At 59.2% G+C, this 22,192-nt stretch overlaps 12 protein-coding genes across 12 annotated transcripts; 8 read left to right on the top strand and 4 right to left on the bottom strand.

Annotated features, from left to right (window-relative positions):
• The first annotated feature begins 210 nt into the window (after positions 1-210).
• On the top strand, positions 211-1,271 carry SPRG_02876 (hypothetical protein). The gene is made up of 6 exons (XM_012341463.1): positions 211-325; positions 378-523; positions 569-718; positions 762-878; positions 936-1,038; positions 1,090-1,271. Exons 1-6 carry the CDS (start codon positions 266-268, stop codon positions 1,204-1,206), a joined length of 693 nt encoding a protein of 230 aa, XP_012196853.1. The 5' UTR covers positions 211-265; the 3' UTR covers positions 1,207-1,271.
• On the bottom strand, positions 1,225-2,697 carry SPRG_02877 (hypothetical protein). Its single transcript, XM_012341464.1, has one exon. It carries the CDS (start codon positions 2,651-2,653, stop codon positions 1,286-1,288), a length of 1,368 nt encoding a protein of 455 aa, XP_012196854.1. The 5' UTR covers positions 2,654-2,697; the 3' UTR covers positions 1,225-1,285.
• Positions 2,698-3,248: 551 nt separating this feature from the next.
• Positions 3,249-3,998, top strand: SPRG_02878 (hypothetical protein). The gene has a single exon (XM_012341465.1). It carries the CDS (start codon positions 3,274-3,276, stop codon positions 3,952-3,954), a length of 681 nt encoding a protein of 226 aa, XP_012196855.1. The 5' UTR covers positions 3,249-3,273; the 3' UTR covers positions 3,955-3,998.
• A 612-nt stretch (positions 3,999-4,610) lies between these two features.
• SPRG_02879 (hypothetical protein) lies at positions 4,611-5,490 on the top strand. The gene is made up of 3 exons (XM_012341466.1): positions 4,611-5,019; positions 5,071-5,355; positions 5,410-5,490. Exons 1-3 carry the CDS (start codon positions 4,621-4,623, stop codon positions 5,443-5,445), a joined length of 720 nt encoding a protein of 239 aa, XP_012196856.1. The 5' UTR covers positions 4,611-4,620; the 3' UTR covers positions 5,446-5,490.
• A 163-nt stretch (positions 5,491-5,653) lies between these two features.
• Positions 5,654-6,057, top strand: SPRG_02880 (hypothetical protein). The gene is made up of 2 exons (XM_012341467.1): positions 5,654-5,842; positions 5,893-6,057. Exons 1-2 carry the CDS (start codon positions 5,682-5,684, stop codon positions 6,026-6,028), a joined length of 297 nt encoding a protein of 98 aa, XP_012196857.1. The 5' UTR covers positions 5,654-5,681; the 3' UTR covers positions 6,029-6,057.
• A 143-nt stretch (positions 6,058-6,200) lies between these two features.
• SPRG_02881 (hypothetical protein) lies at positions 6,201-8,864 on the bottom strand. The gene is made up of 12 exons (XM_012341468.1): positions 8,748-8,864; positions 8,406-8,701; positions 8,297-8,356; positions 7,639-8,253; positions 7,418-7,579; positions 7,304-7,363; positions 7,193-7,255; positions 6,982-7,143; positions 6,878-6,942; positions 6,687-6,832; positions 6,419-6,634; positions 6,201-6,361 (listed from the first exon to the last, which is right to left on the bottom strand). Exons 1-12 carry the CDS (start codon positions 8,839-8,841, stop codon positions 6,228-6,230), a joined length of 2,073 nt encoding a protein of 690 aa, XP_012196858.1. The 5' UTR covers positions 8,842-8,864; the 3' UTR covers positions 6,201-6,227.
• Positions 8,865-9,801: 937 nt separating this feature from the next.
• Positions 9,802-11,946, top strand: SPRG_02882 (hypothetical protein). Its single transcript, XM_012341469.1, has 7 exons — positions 9,802-9,934; positions 9,980-10,144; positions 10,194-10,345; positions 10,395-10,998; positions 11,045-11,265; positions 11,313-11,712; positions 11,866-11,946. The coding sequence occupies exons 1-7, from the start codon at positions 9,827-9,829 to the stop codon at positions 11,875-11,877; spliced, it is 1,662 nt and encodes a 553-aa protein (XP_012196859.1). The 5' UTR covers positions 9,802-9,826; the 3' UTR covers positions 11,878-11,946.
• Positions 11,947-12,675: 729 nt separating this feature from the next.
• SPRG_02883 (glutamine synthetase) lies at positions 12,676-13,846 on the top strand. Its single transcript, XM_012341470.1, has one exon. The coding sequence runs from the start codon at positions 12,706-12,708 to the stop codon at positions 13,774-13,776; it is 1,071 nt and encodes a 356-aa protein (XP_012196860.1). The 5' UTR covers positions 12,676-12,705; the 3' UTR covers positions 13,777-13,846.
• Positions 13,847-14,959: 1,113 nt separating this feature from the next.
• SPRG_02884 (hypothetical protein) lies at positions 14,960-16,060 on the top strand. Its single transcript, XM_012341471.1, has 2 exons — positions 14,960-15,144; positions 15,190-16,060. Exons 1-2 carry the CDS (start codon positions 14,991-14,993, stop codon positions 16,008-16,010), a joined length of 975 nt encoding a protein of 324 aa, XP_012196861.1. The 5' UTR covers positions 14,960-14,990; the 3' UTR covers positions 16,011-16,060.
• SPRG_02885 (hypothetical protein) lies at positions 16,017-17,011 on the bottom strand (the record flags this gene model as incomplete). Its single annotated transcript, XM_012341472.1, has 4 exons — positions 16,017-16,148; positions 16,201-16,307; positions 16,354-16,451; positions 16,494-17,011. The coding sequence occupies 4 exons, from the start codon at positions 17,009-17,011 to the stop codon at positions 16,080-16,082; spliced, it is 792 nt and encodes a 263-aa protein (XP_012196862.1). The 3' UTR covers positions 16,017-16,079.
• Positions 17,012-17,623: 612 nt separating this feature from the next.
• On the top strand, positions 17,624-19,969 carry SPRG_02886 (hypothetical protein; the record flags this gene model as incomplete). Its single annotated transcript, XM_012341473.1, has 4 exons — positions 17,624-17,893; positions 17,940-18,209; positions 18,256-19,274; positions 19,320-19,969. The coding sequence occupies 4 exons, from the start codon at positions 17,624-17,626 to the stop codon at positions 19,918-19,920; spliced, it is 2,160 nt and encodes a 719-aa protein (XP_012196863.1). The 3' UTR covers positions 19,921-19,969.
• Positions 19,970-20,135: 166 nt separating this feature from the next.
• On the bottom strand, positions 20,136-21,772 carry SPRG_02887 (hypothetical protein). Its single transcript, XM_012341474.1, has 10 exons — positions 21,682-21,772; positions 21,573-21,636; positions 21,352-21,520; positions 21,253-21,303; positions 21,165-21,208; positions 21,066-21,116; positions 20,990-21,020; positions 20,869-20,940; positions 20,691-20,826; positions 20,136-20,645 (listed from the first exon to the last, which is right to left on the bottom strand). The coding sequence occupies exons 1-10, from the start codon at positions 21,725-21,727 to the stop codon at positions 20,200-20,202; spliced, it is 1,110 nt and encodes a 369-aa protein (XP_012196864.1). The 5' UTR covers positions 21,728-21,772; the 3' UTR covers positions 20,136-20,199.
• Between the last annotated feature and the right edge of the window lie 420 nt (positions 21,773-22,192).

Here is a 22,192-nt window from a genome sequence, read left to right on the forward strand (position 1 = left end):
GGCCGCGATCTTTGACGCGTCGAATTTTATATTTCTAATTCGTCCCAACCCACTCGCTAGAATACTACCCAATCACATCTTGGATCATCGGAATTATGACCAATCCAACGTCGCCATGGCAGCAAAAGACCATCTATTTGACCAATCAACGACGCGAGCCGTGGATCTTGGCGATAAAAATAGAGCTCGTACGTTGGGGCGGCGACTTGCACGATATCGAAGAAGGAGCTCATTTCCGCACTCGAGTTACTACGGTACCAGCAGCATGAGCAACCCGTTCGAGGACCCGTCAGTGAAGGCCGCGTCCTTCGAGCCTGCGACCTCGGTAGCGCCATCGAGGACGACCAAGACGTGGCGACTGCATCTATATGCGATAGGTCCCGCTGGCGACCCCCGTCGTCGCTGCCTCGCCGGCGAGAGGCTCGATTCCGCCGACGAGCCTGCCGCCAACAAACCAAATCGCGATTCCTGTCGCGGATTCGCCGGCGCCCCACGAGAACCTCATGGAAGAAATGGGCTCCTCGTACGTGGTCGATGGCGAGGCTGGTGCTCATACGCCCATGCGTAGCATCAAGCAGACCAATTCGTCGACCATCTTGCGCGTCATGCAGCTCGGCAACGTGATCCTCGCGGCCGGAACCATCACGGCCGGTGTCATGTCCTGGGTCGCAGGCCACGTGACGGACTTCCAGACCTTTATTGCCAGCACGTACATCATGTAAGGACGCTGGCCTTCCCTATGTATCTCATGCCTGTCCTAGTCTCTTTGGATTTCTCTTGCTCGGGTTTGAGCTCCGCACGGACCGCCTCGATGAGATCATGCGTCACAACTTCGGCTTTATGTACGGCTACAAGACGCGCACGATCTTCCTCCTCTTGTACATACTGCACTCGATGTGGATCCACAGAAAGCTCATGTCATCATCATGTAATAGCATTGCCATTTGGCCCCTCTCCATGGGCGGGTACTGGCTGACGATTCTGGACGCGGTCTTGCTCTTCCTGAACGCCTTCTTCAACTTCTTCGTCGTCTATCATGTAAGACGTCGTCCATCTCAGGCTTGAACCAACGCAGGTGCTTCGTCATAGCACCCCGCGTTTTCGGGCGACGCGCCCCCCGAGTACCAGCCCACGACGCTGCCCAAGCTCCCATTTCGCCCGGGCTCGCCGACCGCGGTCGTGCAACCCAGCAGCAACGTCGTGTAGAAGAAGCAGGACAGTTGACGACGCTAGCAATATAAACAATCTATATTTCCCTTGCTTCCTTCCAATAGTTTCCTTGTGCTTAGATGATGAGTTCGTCGCCGTTGGTGTGGAAGAAAGCCGAGACAACGACGAAGAAGGTGACGCTCCATGCGAGCGATCGCCGCTGGGGCGTGAACGTCGAGCCGACCGCCGCCGTCGCGCGCTCGTAGAGCGACTTGGGCTTGGGCGGCGCGCGCTGGATGCTCAGCTTGTTCTTCATCGTCGCCGCGCTCGAGCCCAAGGCGGCCTTCTGGCTCGCCTTGAGGCGTTCGTAGCGGATGCGAGCACTCGAGAGCTCCTGGTCGCACATGCGGATCTCAATGTCCATCTCGTTCTTCTCCTTGGAGAGCGCGATCGCCTTTTGGGCGAGCGCCTCAATCTCCGACAGGACAAACGACGCGTGGACGTGGACGCGGGCCGACGTGTCTTCAACAACGACGACCTCTTCGACAACCGCGACGGCTTCGACGACGTCGGCAGCAGCTTCGTGGGTTTCCTCCGACGGCGACGCTTCTTCTTCGGCGACGTCGGCAGCGACAACGGCAGCTTCCTCCGCAGCTTCAACGACGACAGCGGCTTCTTCCGCGACGACCTCTTCCGAGGCAGCCTGGACGTTGGCTTCCTGCTCGCCGGCCGCGGCCTCTTCAACCACTTCTTCGTTCGTGGTTTCCTTCTCCGTCGTCTCACCAGCTTCGGTCGTAGCCTCCTCGGCAACCTCAGCATCGGCAACCTCTTCCGTGGCCTCGGCATCGGTGGCGTCAACCTTGTCCGACGACGGCTCGCCGGCTTCCGTGACGTGCTCGTCCTCCGAGGCGACTTGTACGGTGGCTTCGGCGGTCGCAGGTTCCTCGGCAGCAACTTCTTCGGCCGCTTCAACCTCTTCAACAACAGCGGCCTCCTCGACGGCAGCGACGACTTCGTCGACCAGGTGGAACCACTTCTTCATGTCGTCACGGAACAAGGCCGCGATCGGGAACGTGATGACCTTGATAGGCTCCTTCTCTTCGTCGTCTTCGCCGACCGTGATGTGCACGACGGCTTCGCGGGACTGAATGCCATCAAAGACAAAGTTGGCCGGGAACTCGCCGGTCCATGCGACCTGGTTCTTGACCTCGTCCGCGGACTCGTCGAGCTCCTCAAAGTCCGGGATCGACTCGGGCTCGACGTGGACCTTGACGACCGCGTTCTCGATGGTCTCGCCGGCCACCTCGTGGATCGAGAGGTGCAGCGTGCCCACCGTCTTGGCGAGGCTCTCGCCATTGTTCTCCGAGTAGGCCGCCTGGATCTCGCGCAGCGTCTGCTGCATCTTGAGCTCGATCTCCTTGCAGCGGTTGACCTTCTCGTTCATGCGCTGGCGCGCGAGGAGGTACTCATGCGACGCGTCTTGGAAGGCCTTGTCCGAGTTCATCGCGAGCTTACCGACTTTGAAAAACGATGAATGGCGACTACACAGCTTTGCGGTATCTTGAACTTTGTATACCTTGCCCCATGTTATCCGGATGACGCAGGTGCTAAAAACACCCACTTTTCCCCGAAGTCGCGCACGTTCGATGCCACGCCGCGCACAGAATCGCATCGACCCGATCGCAAGCTCCTCGACCTCTGCGCAGGCATCGCCCTTTTGACGCGGTCAACGATTCCCTTGATGTACGCATTTGATTCTGGTCGACCACCCGCCGGTTCGCTCCCCGACGCGTGTAAAAAAAGTTGTGTGCAATTAGTGTCGGGAAGATCGCAAGTCGTTGCCGAGGCCGTCACGTGGCAGAGGCAGGTAGACGGATAGGATCGCAGCCCGCAGCATCGTAACGTAGTCAGTGCTGCCCGAGAGCTCTCCGCCAACTTGATGCTGCATCATCGCTGCGTCAAGGTCACAGGAAGCGACCACGAAGGTGGATATGAACGAAGACCATCATCCACGCTTGAAATATAATACGTCGATCTTGGTCTTTCTATGCAATGATATTCGAGGCGCGGAATCCAGGATCATCCGACTTTGCATTTTCCATTTTTCCTCCTCACGGCAAAGCGATGGCGACCGACGCTGCGTTCAACTGGCCGCCGCTCGAAAGCAACCCGGAGGTCTTTACCAAGTACCTCCTTGAGCTCGGCCTGCCCGGCGACTGGTTTGTGAGCGAAGTCTTTGGCCTCGACGAGGACTGCCTCGGCTTTGTCCCGCGGCCCGTCGCCGCCGTCATTGTGACCTTCGAGTCGCTCAAGAAGCTCGAGACCGACGCGCCGGAAGCGGTGACCGACTACTACATGAAGCAGACGCCCAAGCTCGACTACGCGTGCGGCGTCATCGCGTGCATCCACGCCGTGCTGAACAATCTCGACAAGGTGCAGCTGGTCGAAAACTCGATCCTGGCCAAGTTCTACGACGCGACCAAGGCGCAGACGCCGGCGGACCGCGCGCTCACGCTCGAGACGATGCGCGAGTTCCAAGACGTCCACAAGGCGCACGCGAACGAAGGCCAGACGGACCAGGCGGCCAATGGCGACGATGTCAAGCACCACTTCATCGCGTTCGTACGCAACAGCCGCGGGCAGTTGGTCGAGCTCGACGGAATGAAGAAGAGCGCACTGGTCGTTGACGACGATTGCAGCGACCTCCTTATCGGTGCAGCCAATGTCCTCCAGGCCCGCGTCGCCGAGGGCAACTACAGCGAGAGCCTCGCGGTGCTCACGCTGAGCAAGGTCCCGCTCGACTAACGCCACCAGCTCGTAATATATAAACGACATTTGTATTCTGCGCATTAGAACCTCGTACGCGCCAGCCAATGCTAGAGGCAGCGTGCACTCGCGGGCTCAGCCCTACCCGAGTACCAACAGAAGAGAGATCTCCTCAGCGCTGTGTATCGGTCAGTCTCGCGCCATTGGTTTCCTTATCATCCCTGATCACCCGTGCAGGCTTGGAGACGAGAGATTCGCCAATGGATTCTCGACGCTAGACAGCCGCTACGACGGAGGAAAGTGCTTCTACGCACTCCTACTTCTTGGAGCGCACATCAACCGCCCCTAAAGCCCATCTAGAGCGAGATCGCGCTGCAGCAGCGCTTCATGCGACGTCTCGACTACGCGAGCGCAGAAAAGGTCACGAGACCGAACGAAGAGCGCTCGGATCAGCAGCATTGGAGCTCGGGCGCTGGCCATATCACCCAGGGACGCACTCAGAAACAGAGATGAAATAAGATGTAACAGGCAGCGCGAGAACGCTAATCGTGGCTCTCCCGATGCCACGTCAAGAAGTCACGACGGGTGGCGATCTTGGCGGCGGTCGATGATTGGCCCAAATCCTCGGCCACTCCAAACCAATATATCCGTATCCGGCAGCATTATCCGAAACGGTCCATCCAATCACTCTGCCTTTGGGACAAGATGACAACGATGGAGGTGGCCGACGACGTCAAGACGCTCGTGGAGACGACGGAGACGCTGGAGCTCGTGACGATTGATGGCGCCAACGACGCCAAGCTCGTGCGCGTCAAGTGCTCGGCAACGGGCCACGAGATGCCGCCGCGCGTTGACGTCATCACCGCGCACCTCAACTCGAAGCGCTACAAGAAGGCGACCGAGTGGTACAGCTTTGACTTTTCGCAGTACGAGCCGTACATTGTGAGCCACCGGCGCAAGCCCAAGTGCCTCTACTGCAACGTGACGGGCCTCGTCCTCAACAAGATCCCGTCCGAGATCGAAAAGCACATGAAGGGCAAGAAGTTCCTCCGCCTCAAGGAAGAGGTCAAGTTCTTGGACGACGCCGAGGCCGACAAGGGCGATGTACGTTGCATCTTGCTTGCGCTGTCACGGCTTGCTCATGCCACGCGGTAGGACGACTTTGACGCCAACAAGTTTGAGTTTTTCAACCGCCAAATCGTCGACTCGGACGCGGACGACGACGACGACGAGGGCGCGTCGAAGAAGCGCAAGGCCGCAGACGAAGGCATTGGCGAAGAGTTTTACGAAGGTCTGCCGCCCGTCAGCGATGACGAAGAAGAAGATGATGAGGATGAGGACGAAGTTGAAGACGCCAAGGCCAAGAAGCCGTCGGCCAAGGCCAATGCATCGCCTGCCAAGGGCTTCCAGAAGGTCACGACCAAGCCTGCGCCCAAGAAGGTATGATGTGGATCGGATTCAACGACCAAGGTCTAATGTCCCAACGCTCTGTAGGCGGCCCCTGCCAAGCGCCCGAAGAAGTCGACGTAAATATAAAAACAAACTACAAATAAGAACTGAGCTCGCCACTTGCACACTCCGCACGCACGTGTCATAATAGGTCAAGGCATGGCCGTCGGCGGGGCATGAAGGCGGCAGACGATCCATCGCAGCAAATACCGCGTCCACAAGACGTTAAACTATTTTAACGTCCGAGCGGGCATGGCGTTTTACGTTGTTTTGACACCGCCACAACGCAAAACTCGACGCCATCCGATTATACCGGTATGACGGACATTCGATCGGAGCCGTGCTTCCGGTCGGCGCTGCTGTGGGGCATCGCGACGGGCGCCGGCATCGGCTTCCACCGCTTCCGCATCACCAAGCAGATCAAGACGGCCTGCGACTATGCGCTCTACTCGTTTGTCGGCGTCGCCGGCGCGTCGTGGTGCGTCATCATGATCTCACTTTGCCGTTCTCACGCGGCTGCCATCCTAGGGTCGTGTGCCGCGCCGCGCAGGCTGAGAAGCTCAAGCAGCAGCAGCGCATCCTCGACACGATGAACCTCCCGGAAGAGAAGCGCCCGACGCAGTACTTTCGGTCCGAAGTCGTGCCCGAGGCCAAAGAGCAATAACAATAATAGGCTCGCTCTTTTCCAACGCCCGTACCTCGTCGATGCTACGTACAGGCTTAAGCTCTGCCCAGTGTTTGCAGTTCATTCGATTTCTTGGGTGTAAGCGCACTCACACTCGGGGCGCTTGGTGTGGAGGCCAAGCATGGACTGTGCAATGAATGAACCCCAGGCGCATGCAAGAGTCTCGGTGCATTACACGTTAGAAGAGAAGAGGCATTTCCTCGGCTTCGGCCTCGGCTTCGTCGTCGTCGTCGACGTCGCCGCGCTTGGCCTTCTTCTTCCTCTCCGCTTCCTTGGCCAAGATGGCTTCGACCATCTCGGCAATGCTGGTGTCTACAAATGGCATGCATTAGTACCACCACCGAATGAAGAGGCAGGCATAGTACGTACTGAGGGGGCGCGCCGCGGACGAGAGCGCGAGGTCCACGAGGTGTCGCCGCACCTTTTCCTCGTTTTTAAACTTGATCTTGAGCTCTTGCCGCGTCCGGCTCGGGAAGAGCGTCGCCATGAGCGTGAAATCGACGCCGACTTGGCTCAGCGCATAGTAAAACTGCGCCGTCTCCGAGTGCGCCCAGCGCTTGGACGTGCGCCGCCCCACCAAGTAGCCTACGAAAAGCAATGCGTTCCCCGTCTTTTCCTGTAACAAGAGGCGAGATACCGCCGCCGGATTGACGCCGCTTCTTTTTCTCGTCGTCGTCGTCCTGCTCGCTGTCGTGGTTGACATTGAGCTCGTCTTCGTGGATCGTCAAACTGCTTTCGACCACGACGATGCGGCCGTCCACAAACTCGACTCGCGGACCACTTCTAGACCCGAATAACGATCTGAAAGTAGATACAGCAAAGACGTACGCGGGGGCGGGGCGGGCCTCGTCACGCGCAGGGCGGCTCGTCTCGTCGTCGTCGTTCTCGCTGCCCTACACGGGCATGAGGCGGCGGCCGTCGCAAGGCGGTACCTCGTCGTCGGCGTCGTCGCGCACACCCCGGGGCACGGTCATCGCGAGCTCGCCCATGGTCATCTTTGCCAATGCTGCTTCCGCCGCGAGCTCGTCTTCCGACTCGAGCACATCGTCCTCCGACATCTTGGCGAGTTTCTTGCGCTTGGCCTTCTTCTTTGGCTAATTCGATGGCGTCAATGCGGGTGCCATGGACTAGAAGACGTCCTACCTGGACCTCGTCGTCTTCGAGGAGCGGCCGCGCATAGTCGAGCACTCGCTGGGACGCAGGTAACTAGCACAACGCTAAGATCTCATGTCGACGCGGCAGACAAAGACGTACGATGGCCAATGGTTTGGGCCCTTTTCTCAACTTTTTGTTCCCCCGGCGCGCGATCGACATCTACATCCATAGAGTCAGAAGATGCCTGGACTCGAGAGATCGATAGAAACGTACGGCGATCGGCGCATCTTCGTCGTCGTCGTCGTCGTCGTCGTTGAAATCCATATCGTCGTCATCGTCGACGACTTCAAAGAAATGGGCATAGCCGCCGTCGCTATGGTCGTCGTCAATGACCTCGTCCACGACGGGCGTCACCGGGCGCTTCTGTCGCTTGGCCTAATCGCAATGCTGCTCAGCGCTCGTCTTTTAGAATGAGAAACGGCATGGGTACCTACCTTGGGCTCGTCCGACGAGGGTTGTGCTTTCGCCTTCTTGGCCTTTTTTTGCTTCTCAGCACGAGCGGGCGTGACGCGCACGGGCTCTGGCGCCGCCACCATCGGCTTGGTCAAGCTTCGGAGGCGCATGGACGCGGGTGCTTTTGGCGACGCCACGGCGCCCGTCGGTGCCGCTGCTTTGGCTACCGTCTCGGTAGCCTTGGTCTTCTTGGAGGCCTTGACCTTCTTGGCCGACTTGGCCTTCTTGGTCGTCTTGGTCGTCTTGGTTGTTGGCGATTTCGTGCTGGCGTCCGAGGTGCTAGCGGGCAACTCGAGAGCTACAGGCTTGGCGACAGGCGTTGATGGTTTGGACACGGGCGTCGACGGTTTGGACATGGGTGTTCCAGGCTTTAAGATTGGGGTTCCAAGCTTCTGCACTGGGGTTCCGGGCTTCAAGACTGGCGTTGGCTTCTGCACAGGTGTTGGCTTTTGCACCCGTGTCCCAGGCTTCTGCACTGGCGTGGGCTTCTGCACAGGAGTTCCTGGCTTCTGCACAGGAGTTCCTGGTTTCTGCACAGGAGTCCCTGGCTTCTGCACTGGTGTTCCCGGTGCCAACTCAGGCGTTGCAGACGTGGGCTACAGTCATTGTTAATTTGAGACCAAATGGAGAAAGATGTACCGATTTCGCAGGTACGACTCGGGGAGGCTCGGATCCCGCCGACGGGATCGCAATCGGGACCTAACGCCGCAGACGTGTGAGCACCTGTGCTTACTAGCGCAGATCTTACCGGCCGGCGTAGCGCAGCCGTGCGGGCAGGTCCTTTGGGGCTACTGCCAACACCAAACGAGCCACCGGGCGTGAAGGCGCCGCCGGCGAGGATGCGCGTTGGAGCTTTCGCGGCTGGCGGCGGGACCAAAGGCGTCGGTGCAACAGGCGGTGGCACAGACGTAGCAGCCGGGGCTTTCTTCTCGGGCGACGCCTCGGTAGCAGCCTTTGCGATCGAGTTGGACCGCGACCGCGTCTCGGGCACGGGCGAGTCCGTGGCGGACGCTGGTTTTGCCGGCTTGGGCTGCGACGCCGGTGCTACGATAACGCTGCAACGATGGCGCCGGCGAATACGTGGACGTACCCTGGGACGACTTGGGCCGAGGCCCGATCGAGACGCGCGTCGGCTTGCGCGCGCCCTTGGGCTTCAAGAGCGGGACGCGCTGGGACGATGCCATGCTCGGGCCTTGCTCCCGATTGGTGGTCTCGGGTTACCATTGGCTAAAAGTCAGGGCGGCATCTGATTGGCGGTCCGAATTCGGTTCAAAATCACCGCGCCAACGCCACCTCCTCGTCAACGACGAGCAAGGCTTGACCATGGCCTTGTCCTTCTGGTGCACGTCAATGCACGTTGGTACAATAGCGCTAGCGTAATGCGTCCTCTTCGACTGCGCTCTTCCTCGCTATTACGACAGTAGCCGCGAGCAGCGTGGGAGAGGCGCTCCGTCACTCCCGCAGTTTTAAACTTGCATAACGGCGCTGCTCGATGACATGAGAGTTTGATGACGAGCAAAATAGCAACGCTCAGCAGGCAGTTGACGCTCTGCCCAATGCAGTCATGACTGTAGTATGAATCTCAACGACCGACGGTCAAGGGACTTTTGAATCTCTCAAATTCACGTGCGATATATACCGCGCGTACCGTGTAGCGGGTGATGAGGCTGCTTCCACTGCCAAGATCTCTGGCAACCACAACGCATAGCTATCATTCCTGCCAAGAACCTACCACTAACATGGTATACCCCTCTACTAAGACAAAGCACGTTCGGTGGTCACCGTCGGCGCTAGCAACACAGCAAAGTGCGCATGGGGACTTCGTCAAGCCTCGGTCCCAGATATTGCCTTAAAGTCTACCAGGTCACCGACCTCGCGAGTCTTATGCGAGTCTTATGCGAGTCTTATGCGAGTCTTATGAGAGGCTTATGAGAGGCTTATTGCCGAGTCCCACCAAGTACGCGCTTGCTGCTGGCCACGTCGATCGCATCTTCCGGAAGATCGATGCCTATCCGGAAGAATACTTTTAAACGATCTTTCTGTATTTTTATTCCAAAGCGATACTTATTCTGTGTGGACAAAAAGAGTATGATTAAAAAGACTTGGATTTTTAATGCCAACGGCGTCCCAGTTTGTAATTTGCCATCGCACGTCGAGAGCAGTGATTCCATGGCCGACAACGATCCGGTCGCCAAGGCCCGCGCGATTGCCGCGCGTCTCGCCATGACCGTTCCTTCGGACAACAGCGTGCTCGGGAAGCGCAAGAACCGCTTCGAGGTACGCCCATCACTGCATGAGCCATGGGCTAATGATAAGGTCTAGGACGACATGGACGGCCGGAAGAAGAAGAAGGTGTACATCCCCGTTGAAAAGTACCCTGACATCAACTTCATGGGTCTCCTCATTGGCCCTCGCGGATCGAACCAGAAGCGCATGGAAGACCTCTCGGGCTCGCGCATTCTTATCCGTGGCCGCGGCTCGGTCAAGGTACGAATGTCATACGTGCTGCTGCTGCCTCACGATGACATCATTGCAGGAATCCTTTGGCGATCCCGATGAAAACGATGATATGCACGTGCTCATCACGGCCGATACGGACGACCAGATTGCCAAGGCCCAAGAGCTGGTCGAAGACATTCTCTTTAACCCCGAGAAGGCCATGAAGTTGAAGCAGGAGCAGCTTCGCCAGTATGCTTATCGAACCATACCCACGTGCTTGCTAACCACATGTACGCAGGGTCGCCGAGAACAACGGGTCCACCGAGATTACGCACTATGGCCCGCTCGGCGGCGGTATCGGCGGCGAAACCATGTTCAAGATGTCGGTGCCCCGTGCGCTGGTCGGCTTGATCATTGGCCGCGGTGGCGAAACCATTCGCGACTTGCAGAACAAGAGCGGGAGTCACATTCAAGTCGGGCGCGAGGACGACGGCGGTCCGCCCACGGAGCGCATTGTGCAGATTGCAGGCACGCCGGCGCAGGTCGAGATTGCGCGCAACATGATCAACGGTATCTTGGGCGATCGCGTCGAGGGCGGGCGCCGGGACCGCAACGAGCCGCCGCCGGACGCGCTCAAGCTCGTCGTACCGAACGACAAGGTCGGCCTGATCATTGGCCGCCAAGGCGTCACCGTCAAGGGCGTCCAGCAGCGCACGGGGGCCAACGTTGTTGTGCCGTCGGCGCCCGACAGCGAGAACCCGAGCCTGCGTACGCTCATCATTACGGGCACGTCGGAGGCGAAGGAGGCGGCGCGCGTCGAAATTCAGATGCTTGTCAACGACCAGCAAAACTTGCTGCCGCAGGGCGCCAACACCATCTACATGCAACTGCCAAACGATCGGGTACGAAGAGGATCGAAGCGCCGACCAGTGGCTCACAGCATCGTAGGTTGGGATTGTCATTGGCCGCCAAGGTGCCAACGTCCGCGCGATCCAAGAGCGCCACGATTGCCGCATTCAAATTCCCAACGTGCCGGACCCGGGCTCGATGCCGGAAGTGCGCACGATCTCGATTGCGGGCCCGACGCAGCACGCAGTGCAGATGGCCAAGGCCGAGATTGACGCGATCCTGCTCAACGACTCGGCGCGCAACTACAACAGCAACTCGCAGTACGCTGCCATGTGCCTTGTCGACCTGGTTGAACCTTGCTGCGTAGCTATGGCGAGCAGTCGCGCGGCAGCGGCACGTACGGCACGGTTGACCCGTATGCCCCGCATTATCAGCAACAGTACTACCAGCAGCAACAACAGCAGCAGCAGTACCAGTCGTACCAGTCGTACTACGGCCCGGGCGCCGACGCAACAGCCGCGACGACGACGACGGCAGCCGCCGGTGACGCGACCTCGGAGGCTGCGGCCACCGACGCGACGGCGGCGACGGCGACGGCAGATCCCAACGACCCGAACGCCTACTGGAATGGCTACTACGAATACGCTGCGTACTATGGCGTGGACGCGGCGAACGCTGCGTGGGGCGTGACCGCGGCGGCCGACGGGTCGACAACGGCGCCTCCCGCCGCCGAGGGCTCCTCGGACGAGCCCAAGAAGGCTGACGAGGTACCGTCCTTTATACTTGCATGAAACCCTTTGGTGTCGCCATGGCCGTGGACTCATGGGATCTTCCTCTCTACTACTTATCTCTCCACTTGTTCTCTCTCTCTTCTTCTGCTCGAATGGTCGTCACCAACCTCTCGTGCCTGGCTCTTCTAGGCGGCCAAGTGAGCAGCTGCGCAGGCAAGCGTCGTCGTCGTTAACCCGTTCATCGAGGCTTTCTATCACGTCGTCTGTCTTGTGTTGTGTGTCGTGCCTAGCTAGGCAAGACGGACCAAGCATTCGTGTCGTGTAAACATCCATGGCCTCGCAAGGTACAATTTGCACTCGTTCGCTCGTTCCATTGTCGCCAAATCGACGCGCGCTCACGCTGCTGCCACGTCAGATGCCCGAGTTCAAGCCTTGCATCTGGCGACATGTCGGCGGGCATGCACCATGCGCTGGACACGCTCGGCCTGCGCAGGCGCTGCCGGCCAGTCGCGCGACCACAAGAATGCTCTGTCCGACCGTTCCGTACATACTGAATCCGAACGGTATGTACATTCCTATACAAACTGCAAGAGAAATGGTCCAACCGTATTGTACGTGGATGTACCTCTGACGTGGCGCGTGCGCATCGTCTTCGAACTTCGTGCAATCGCAGCCCAACTTCGCCAGCCGGGGCCCACTCCGGGGTCGGAGTGCGCATCGAGCCGGAGGCCATCCGTTTATCCGGACAATTCCGGGCGCGCGTCGGCGGTTATCCGGCGCTGGCGAGTTGGACCACAGAAAAGTTCCGTTTGTGGTCGGGGATTCGACCAATCAGAAGAGAGGATTAGAGATCAAGATCTGACCGTGATTACAAGTCAAGATGCATTATATTTGGCGCCCATGCATACAAACAATGCGATAATACAATAAATCGGACCAATGATGTGGATCCGACCAAGGACGCCGAGCATCTTCCTTGGCTGTTTCCATGAGCATTTTGCATTTTGCCTCCAAGGTAGCACAACGAACATGAGCAAGCTCGATCGCGCGGTCTACGACAAGTACATGGAGCTCGACACGGGCAGCTTCATCCAGGCCGAGTACGTCTGGGTCGGCGGCTCCGGCGAAGACCTCCGCTGCAAGACGCGCACGCTCGAAAAGTACCCGGCCTCGGTCGCCGACCTCCCGATCTGGAACTTTGACGGCTCGAGCACGGGCCAGGCGCCGGGTGCGGACTCGGAAGTCATGCTCAAGCCCGCCGCCATCTACAAGGACCCGTTCCGCCGCGGCAACCACATCCTCGTCATGTGCGACTGCTACAAGCCCGACATGACGCCGATCCCGTCCAACACGCGCTTTGACGCCGCCCGCGTCATGAAGGCGTGCGAGAAGGAGGTCCCGTGGTTCGGCATCGAGCAGGAGTACACGCTCTTTGAGGCCGACAAGGTCACGCCGTACGGCTGGCCCGTCGGCGGCTTCCCGGGTCCCCAGGGTCCGTACTACTGCGGCGCCGGCGCGCACTCGGCGTTTGGCCGCCTCATCGCCGACGCGCACTACCGCGCGTGCTTGTACGCTGGCATTCGCGTCTCGGGCATCAACGCCGAGGTCATGCCCGGTCAGTGGGAGTACCAGGTCGGTCCCTGCACGGGCATTGAGGCCGGTGACCAGATGTGGATCTCGCGCTACATCCTCCTCCGCGTCTGCGAAGACTTTGGCGTCATCGTGTCGTTTGACCCGAAGCCGATTCCGGGCGACTGGAACGGCGCCGGCTGCCACACCAACGTGTCGACTAAGGCGATGCGCGAAGACGGCGGCATGGTCAAGATCATCGAAGCGCTCGAGAAGCTCAAGTTGAAGCACAAGGTGCACATTGCCGCGTACGGCACAGGCAACGAGCGCCGCCTCACGGGCCGCCACGAGACCGCGTCGATCGACCAGTTCTCGTACGGTGTCGCCAACCGCGGCGCGTCGATCCGCATTCCGCGCCAGGCCGAGTCCGACGGCAAGGGCTACTTTGAGGACCGCCGCCCGGCCTCCAACATGGACCCGTACGTCGTCACAGGCCGCATCATGAAGACCATCTCGCTCAACGAAGCGTAAGCATGTGTAGTAGTACGTTAGTAAGAAGAATCGAATCATCCTCCGTCCCTAATACCCATCGTCGCCTCGGTCTCCCTGTTTCCATCAACAGCGCGCATGTCGCCAACCACGTTCTTTGCAGCCAACCGCACCTACCCTCGCACAGCTCCCTCGCGCCAGCCGCGTTGCTGAAATGACGTCTTGGCCTAACATAGATGGTGGGCGTGCTAGTGCGCTCGTGAGGCAGGTTGGTGCGAGGGCCGATAGCGCGGTACCGTGGAGGGACGAGGTAGCGCACATCAAGGGGCATCGCAGAGAGCGATGGCACCATGTCGTTGACCAGCTGCGTGGCCAACCAGGACGCTGCGATCGAGTACTGGTAGAAGGAGTACCTACCGCGTCGATGGAACCTGCGGTCGCTGGTCGCCAGCTGCGCCACGTCAAAGTTCCCAAGCTTCCACGGCATTTTATCACTTGCGGTTTGTATACGCTGGACGTCAAGAGTCAGCAGCTGGCCGACTCTCTCGCATTTCAAGGTCGTCTCAATTGCGCAGCCAGCACCAACTCTGTCTTTGATCAGGTAGCGTCGTAGGATCGCGGCGGCATCCCGTCGACCACCACCATGCATCCGCCGCCTTGCAACGCTGCATTGACATCACGGCGATTGCCAGATACCAGGGTCTTGCGATGACAACAATGGTCGGTCGATCATTACGCGTCTCCGGCGTCCAGTAGCCAAATGCGAACGGTGGCGCTGGCCACCTCGTCGTGGTCTATCACGAGATGCACCACATCCTGTTCGCCAACGAGTTGTGACGACTAAGAACATAGTCCGCTCCCATGGGTCTCTTCCAGCAAGATCCGAGACGACGGCGTCGCAGCGCCTGTCCGTCTCGATAGACCGTGCGAATTGACCTTCAACACGCTGCTTCAATACCCACCTTGGCACTGGTGTCGTGTATGTAATATAGCGCCATTATTACCGCACCGCACTGGCTCGTACGTGCAGTTATTACTCACTGCGTCACGGCGCGATCGGCGGCGCCACAAAGTTTCTCGCGCGTGGCGATCGTCGCGCCAGCCCATCGCGTGGTGGCCACGTGTGTTGGGTGCGTGGGATTGAGACAGTCTGGATAGAAGCATCGCCAGCGTGGGATCTGCCATCGGCTTTTTTGCCAGCGCAAGGGTTACGTACACAGTACTTGGCCATCCTCTTCGTCGAGGCAGAGACGACCATGACGGCGACGACGACCATGACGACGACGAGCAAGAAGCCGCGCGGCGCCAAGCCCGAGGCGTCGGCGCACATGCCCTTCTTCATGACCAAGAAGAATGCGCCCAACGTGTGCTTTACGCGCGGACCCCTCAGCCTTGAGAGCGCCTTCCGCGGTAATGACGCCGCCTCGTCCTTTGACGATGACGGGCTTGTTGTAGTCGGGCGCCATGCGACCCATGGGCTGCACAGCGACCTCTTTGCCGACTTTCCGACCGCGCCCGTTCCGCTCAAGCCCGACTTTGAGCACGAAAACAAGCTGCTCCAGGAAGAGGTGCTCCGCCTCGAGAGCCAACTCGTGACGATGCGCTGCGACTTGGCGGTCAAAGAATTCGAGATCCTCGGGCTCAACTCGGAGAACCAGTACCTTCGGCGCATGCAGCACCAGACAACGCTCAAGACGGACGACCTCATCGCCAAGCTCTCGGCGCAGTGCGAGTATGCGCAAAAGGTGGCCCACGACCAGGAAATCGCGCTGCGCCGCCAAGCCCGCGAGATCGAAGAGAGCAAAGCGTGGATCCTCAACCAGTACTTTACGGGCTGCGTCGACGACAATGTGCCCAAGCCCGCGTCGTGGGACGACCCGAACACGCTGCGCGTGGATGTGATTGAAGCCTCCGCGTCGCTGGTCGCTACGCCGTGGGCCTCATCGTTCACGTCGATCGCGACGCCGCTCCTGCGGTCGCCGAGCGCCAAGGCGCAGCAGAAGCTCGTGTCGCAGCTCGAGGACGTCGAGAACCTCCTCGCGCGCTGCGTTGAGCACCAAAAGGCGAGCGTCTCGGAGGTCGCCAACATTGAAATGGCCATGGAAGAGGCCTGTGAGCAGTACTACCACGTCCTCGATGAACCGATCGAGGAGCCAACGTGCGCCCTGTCCGAAGTCAAGACGGACGACGATGCTGCGTTTGAGTTTGACGCACTCATCTCGGAACTCAACGGCCTCGTGTGCCGGTACGACGCAGTACCTGCCTGCGGAGCGTAGTAGTCGACCCCCTGTATCTATATTTAATACGAAGACCTCTCCGATGACAATCTTTCCAGTTGCGAGCGTCTAGACAAACTGCAGCACGAGCGGCGGCGCGGGCCCGGATGTCGACGACGAAAGCTTGACGAGGTGCACCTAGGCGCGCTTTGTGAGCGCCCAATGCAAACAGATAATGAAGCGCCGTCACCGATGGTGCCATCGCCTTGTTGTGTGCAGCAGCAGGGTGCTGCTGGACGACCTGCTTCTTGCGCTTGGCGCGACTCATGTGCACGGCAAACTCAAACGTCGTCATACCTTCATCATCATGCGTGACACTAGTGGAGGGATGGCAGGCTCGTACCCGAGCGATAGATGTACGCCTGGAAGGCCGCGAGGACAAAGAGGCCCACGAGGCCGATCGCTGGCAAGACTGCAAGCAGAGCCACGAGCGTCTGCACCCTACGGTCACTGGATGTCACCGAGTGTAGTCTATCGCTCTACCCGAACGACGCCGAGGTAACGAGGAGCGTAAAGATGGCGAGCGCTGTCTGGACGATGAGGTACGCGATGCTCGCGGCAATGAGGAGGCGGAACTGCCGAACGTTCGCCGTGCCAATGCACGTGTTGAGGTAGTCGCAGTGGTGGTCAAACCCCTCGACGCACTTGGCGCAGCAGAGACAGTGCTTGGTACGCGAGTTGACCGTAACGTCGCAGGACCGGCAGCGCGCGATCTTCTCGCCTGGGTACAAGCTTCGCGGGTACTTGGTGGCGAGCGTGTCGGCCGTCGACACCGCGATGAACAAGGCGACCATGATGCCAAAGAGTACTGCAATCGACGCGTCGACGCTGGCGAGGACGACGAGATCGCAGAAGCCGCGGGCTTCTGGCACCAGCAACGCGGTCGAGAGGCCAGAGCAGACCACCGAGAGGCCAAAGATGCATACGACGACGACTTGGCGCGGGTGCCACGGGCGCTCCAAGCCATGGAGGCGCCGACGACCCTTGCGTTCGTCGAGCATTCGAAACTGGCGAAGCGACACCCTTTCGAACTTGATATCAATCCGATACAGTGTTGCAGGTGTCAATGACCTGTATCTTATAAGGTATGAGAGGTCTGAAACCCACTTGCATTCTACCTTGTACTTGTACCCCTGCTTGTACCCTGGCGCAGCGAACCAACCCTGACTTAAGGATTCCTTTTACGTATGTACATCGTCCCGTGGTCCGTCGGTACATTAGCTGCTATTGGGAGGACTACCTGTAAAGGAATTCGACGGCGAGTCCTGCCGTCCTGGCCCAAGGAAGCACGGGGTGAACACATCGCTTGTGGCAAGCTCTTGTGGTCGAGACCATTCAACCACTTTTAAAACGCTAATACTGTACTGCTCCACACCGAGAGGCGACAGGCGTACCGAGAGATGGAAAAACAATCGTTGAGATTGACAAGGGAGTTCTAGTCGACGACAATACAACTCGAATCGAGAAATTCAGACAATTTGAAGTTTGAATTGCAATTCTGGTGTGAAAAATGCCAAGCAGACATGTCCCACACAACCGGATGGACCGGATATGTCATCCGGATACGACATGCCATCGATGTCATTTGACATTGCAGCACGTCCATCGTCGGCATGCGCGACGCGATCCTCGGTCCTGGCGAGTACACGTGCCGGCGCATATCGGTAGCCGGCGCATGGGACGGCGTCGCCTTCGCCAAGGGCGTCTTTTCCAAGCGCCACGCGATCAAGAGCTTGGTCATGGCCAAGGTCGAGGCCAACATTGGTCTGAGCGATATGGCCAGTGGCTGGGACGAGCTGCACGTGGGCCACCAGCTCGTGGCCGTCGACGGCAAGAGCGTTGACCACCTTTCATCCTCGGAGCTTGCGCGCCTCTTGCTCGATGTACGTTTTGTGATGTTGCGTCAAAGCGTCTGGATTGTCTGCGTAGGCAACGGAGCTTACTCTCTTGAACGAAAAGCGCGGCCAGCTCGAGCGCGAGCTCATGCTTAGCGTGCGTGGGTCAGTGCACTTTACGTCGGCCGTCGAGCTGCACGAGCGCATGCAGCGTGCAGTGAATTTGTTGCTAACGAACAAGCTCGACATGGCCTTTGTCCTTCTCTCCGAGATCCCGCCTGGCGCCGACGTCCTCGTGAGCGTCCTCAAGGCCGAGCTCCAATTCGTACGCGCACTCGTGTCTCAAGATGCACTCTGTACACAGGTCCACTCGCTCGTTTCTCCACGCACATCCTCATCGTTGCGGCTAGAAAGCCATTGAAGACGCTGCGAAGGCCGTTGCGATCGCCGCCCAGTTCACAGAGCTGCCGCAGCGCTCGATTGCGCGCAAACTTTGCTGCGACGCGGCGCTGGCAGAAGCGTATGCGCTGACCGGCATCGCGCACCTGCTCCAGCACGACGTCAACCCGGCCGTGACGGCGCTGCGCAAGAGCCTCACTCTCTATACGTCGCTGCGCCATGCGCTGACGACCGCGTCGGCGCGCCTGCCTCGCAGCACGTACACCGATCTTCTCGGCCGCGCACGCTTTGGTCTTGGTGTCTTCCACCTCTTTAGCGCTGTTGTGCCGTCCGAGTTCCAATGGATTCTGCAGCTGCTCCAAGTCCGCGTCGACATTCCAGAAGGTATAAAGGCTCTCCACGCGGCGTGGTCGACGCCCAACTTGCGTGCGCCGTGGGCCGGCCTCGCACTGATGAACGCATCGCCCGCGCTGTTGCAACACCGGCTTCGCACCAAGTCGACAGCTACTTCAACAGCATCAAAGACGGCGGCACTGGCGTGGACCGATGACGAGCTGTCGTCGTCGTCCGCATCACCGGCTTCGTCCGACGACGAAGGCGATGCATATACAGCAACTATGCACTGGCACGACCCAAATGTCCAGCAGAAAACGCTGGAGCGGGTCGAGGCCGAGTGCTTGCGACGACATCCAACGTGGGTCGTCTACCTCTGGAGTGCGAGCGTCGCGGCCCAGTGGCAAGACCCATCCCGCGCGCTCGTCCTCGCTGTCCGCGCCGAGACAGCCGTCGGTGCGAAGGAGCGCAAGTACCAATTGCAGCTCCACAATGGGCACTTGAGCTTTCGTGTCCTTGCGATCGAGCGCGCCACCTCGTATTTCCAGACGATCATCACCCAGCACGCGCGCACCAAGGCCATGGCGCCGACGCAGACGCAGCTCGATGCGTGTGTGCACCTCGCAGCGTGCATCGGTCTCGACGACCCGGTAGCTGTCAAGACGATGCGGTCGCTGCTTCGCCATGCGCTCTTCTTGTAAGCACCGCCTCCTGTACGTGTTGCATCACGGACCTATTGTAGGAAGAAGGAGCCGATCGACGACGACCTGGCGTTGCTACTCGACCGCGCGGCGTATTATGAACGCCTCCCGGACGCCCATTTGCCGCTACTGGCCTTCGACTTGCTCTTTCTTACCTCGGACAAGCGACCCACGGGATCGGAGACGGCACAGACGTGGATGACGCGCACGTGTCCGGCGGTCGCGAGTCGCCCTGCGTCACGCATCGCGCTCGAGACAGACGTGGCAATGTGGTCGGTCGATCACTGCTTGGAGACTCCAGACGACGTGCATCTGCAGCTGGATGCGTGGACGCTCTACGGTCTACTGCTGTTGCAAGACCCTTTGACGCGAAGCGACGCGCTGCAGTGCTTTGCGTCCGTCGTCGCTCTCAGCAACATTTGGCCCGACATCCCGACACCGTGCGTGGCAGCAGCGGCGTTCTACCTTGCAAAGGACCTCGTGCACGTCGCGTTGCCGTCAGCTCTGGAGGTCCTCCGACACGGCGCGTCGTACTACGGTGGTGAGAAACAGGGTCGTCTTCTGACGGCCATGTACCAACGCCGCATCAAGATGCTCGAGTCTGTCCTGCGTCATCGCTCGAGCAGTGCCGCGGCGCGATAGAGGAGCTTCAGAACACCCACCCATTTTTAATATCGACTCTTCTTCTAGCCAACAGTGTCAAGCCCCACGATGGGTGAACGCAGGGCGTCTGGGTGCAGGAGGCTGGCTGTTGTATACCGGCTTGCATGCTGGAGGACCGTCAACGTCGGGTCGCGTGGGTCTCACCAAGGACTTGACAACCTTTGGTCCACTAAAATCTGTGCGAGAGAGAGCAGGTAGAAGCCAAGACATTTCTGTCTGCAGACATGTGTTAGTATAGCACGGATAGCGATGGGGTTCTTAAAGACGTTCGACACGATCGAGACGCAGCGACGCCGCGAGGCTCGCGACGGCTTCGTCCAGCGCGTCTTCGAGAACGAGGGTGACGTTCGAGCCAAACGAGCTAATGTTGAGCACTTGCGTGTGCACCGAGTCGAGCCCCGACATGGCGGCAACAATACCCGTCTCCTCAAAGCCATACTTGCGCCCGCAGAGCGTAATGACCCGCCATCGGTCCGGCGACACGATGACCGCACTCTCGGAAAAGTCGCTGAGGCAGTCTTCGTCCAAAATCAAGCAAATCTCCTCGGCCGTCTCGCAGTAGCACCAGAATGCGCTGGCGTGCTGGCGTGCCGTCGTGGCAACGCCCGCCGCGTTGGTCGTCAGGAGCAACTGCGTGAGCCCAAAGGCGCTGTCACGAATCGCGTCCTTCTTCAAGCGAACGAGCACCATGGAGGCAGGGTACACTACGTGCTGCTCTCAGATTGTGTATTGTACAAACATGAACGCACCGGCGAGGTACTGGGAGGACGACGCAGGTGCAACGCTGACGGGTGACAATGCCAGCGGCGACGAGGGGCTCGAGTCATGGCTGGGTGACTCGGACCCTTCGCTGCTAAGTCGCCGACTGTTCTCTTCGTCCTTGACCTATGGAAATTCGTCAGCACCGTCTTGCAGCCAAAGAGTGACCTCTTTGAGACCGTGGACGCCGCGGGATAACTTGCTCTGAAGGCAGTGAATCGCCTTCTCCAAGTTGCATTCCTAGGCAGAAGCGTCTCGCGAATTCCGCGCAATGCAACTCATAACGTACTTGGACGTAAATGATGTCGGTATCGTAGGTGCTGTCATGACGCATCAGTACACGCGGTGGCCATGGTACATATTACCTCATGTTGAGAATGCTGATCTTGTCCTCGGCGAGCAGCTGCGAGAGAAAGCTACGCAACGCGCATGAGCCCCCACGCATGCGACTGCATACCATGTACCGTATGACGCCGGGAAACTCGGCGACCATCGGGCCCAAGTGGATCTGCCGACAAGTGGATGAAGACCCTGACGAGCGTTATTCTCTACCTGGATCGCCCGCCACTGCTGGGGCGCAAGGTGAATGTCGTCCAGCACCTTCTACAGCACCCACTCCGTTGCCGCCACAGCCATGGCGAAGAGAAGTACCGCAAACTCGAAGACCTTGACACCGTTCGGGTCCATGAAGAGTGTGATCCCGTCCTTGTCGGCGACCATCGAGAAGACCTCGGCTTCCTTGGACCGGCAAATGTGCGACGCGCTAACATTCGCATCGCCTTCTCGGCACACGACGCTGCAGCCGCCGTAGAGGAGCAGGCTACGCAGAGAAAGGTCAGGAAGGACGATCGCTAGTCGCCTGATCGACGTACGTGAGGAGCGCCCAGCTGCACGCATGGATGCGCTCGGGCGGGATCAAGAGAACCGAGAGTGCACCTACATGCAGCTCCATGGAGCAGGCTCATCGCGCTGGCCATGTACCTGGCAGCAGCGTCGCATGGAAGTTGGACGTCGAGACCAAGTCCATGTGCTTTGTCTTCTGGAGGTTGCAAACCGCCACGTGCGTTTTTCTTCTAGTCGACTAAAACGATGAAGAGGTCATGGACAAATTACCTTAAAAAATGCATACCGGAAGCACGCGTATGCGGAATCCAAGGCCATGGCGCACCAACGAGGCGGTCCCTCATGGCGGTCCTTAATACCACTGCAAGACAAGAAACATGACATCAGGGCTTCTCGATCCATCGCCCAGCACCGCAAGGCGATCCTCCTTGACACGTGCAAGGTTGTGGCAGACACATCAGGGGCAGCGTCGCATCGATGTGGGGCCAACCACGGCAACGACCGCCACGAGAACGTTCCAGCCTGCTCAGGTAGTGCGCAAGAGCCACGCGAATCGGCGCCCTGTGGGCTGGCACGTTGCGATGGCTACTTTGTGTTTCGTAAGTGTACTTGTTTAAGTGAATTTTAAGGGCGGACGGTGCGATGTCGA

This window comes from Saprolegnia parasitica (assembly GCF_000151545.1).
Source record: "Saprolegnia parasitica CBS 223.65 unplaced genomic scaffold supercont2.7, whole genome shotgun sequence".
In the NCBI taxonomy this organism is placed as follows: Eukaryota; Oomycota; class Saprolegniomycetes; order Saprolegniales; family Saprolegniaceae; genus Saprolegnia; species Saprolegnia parasitica.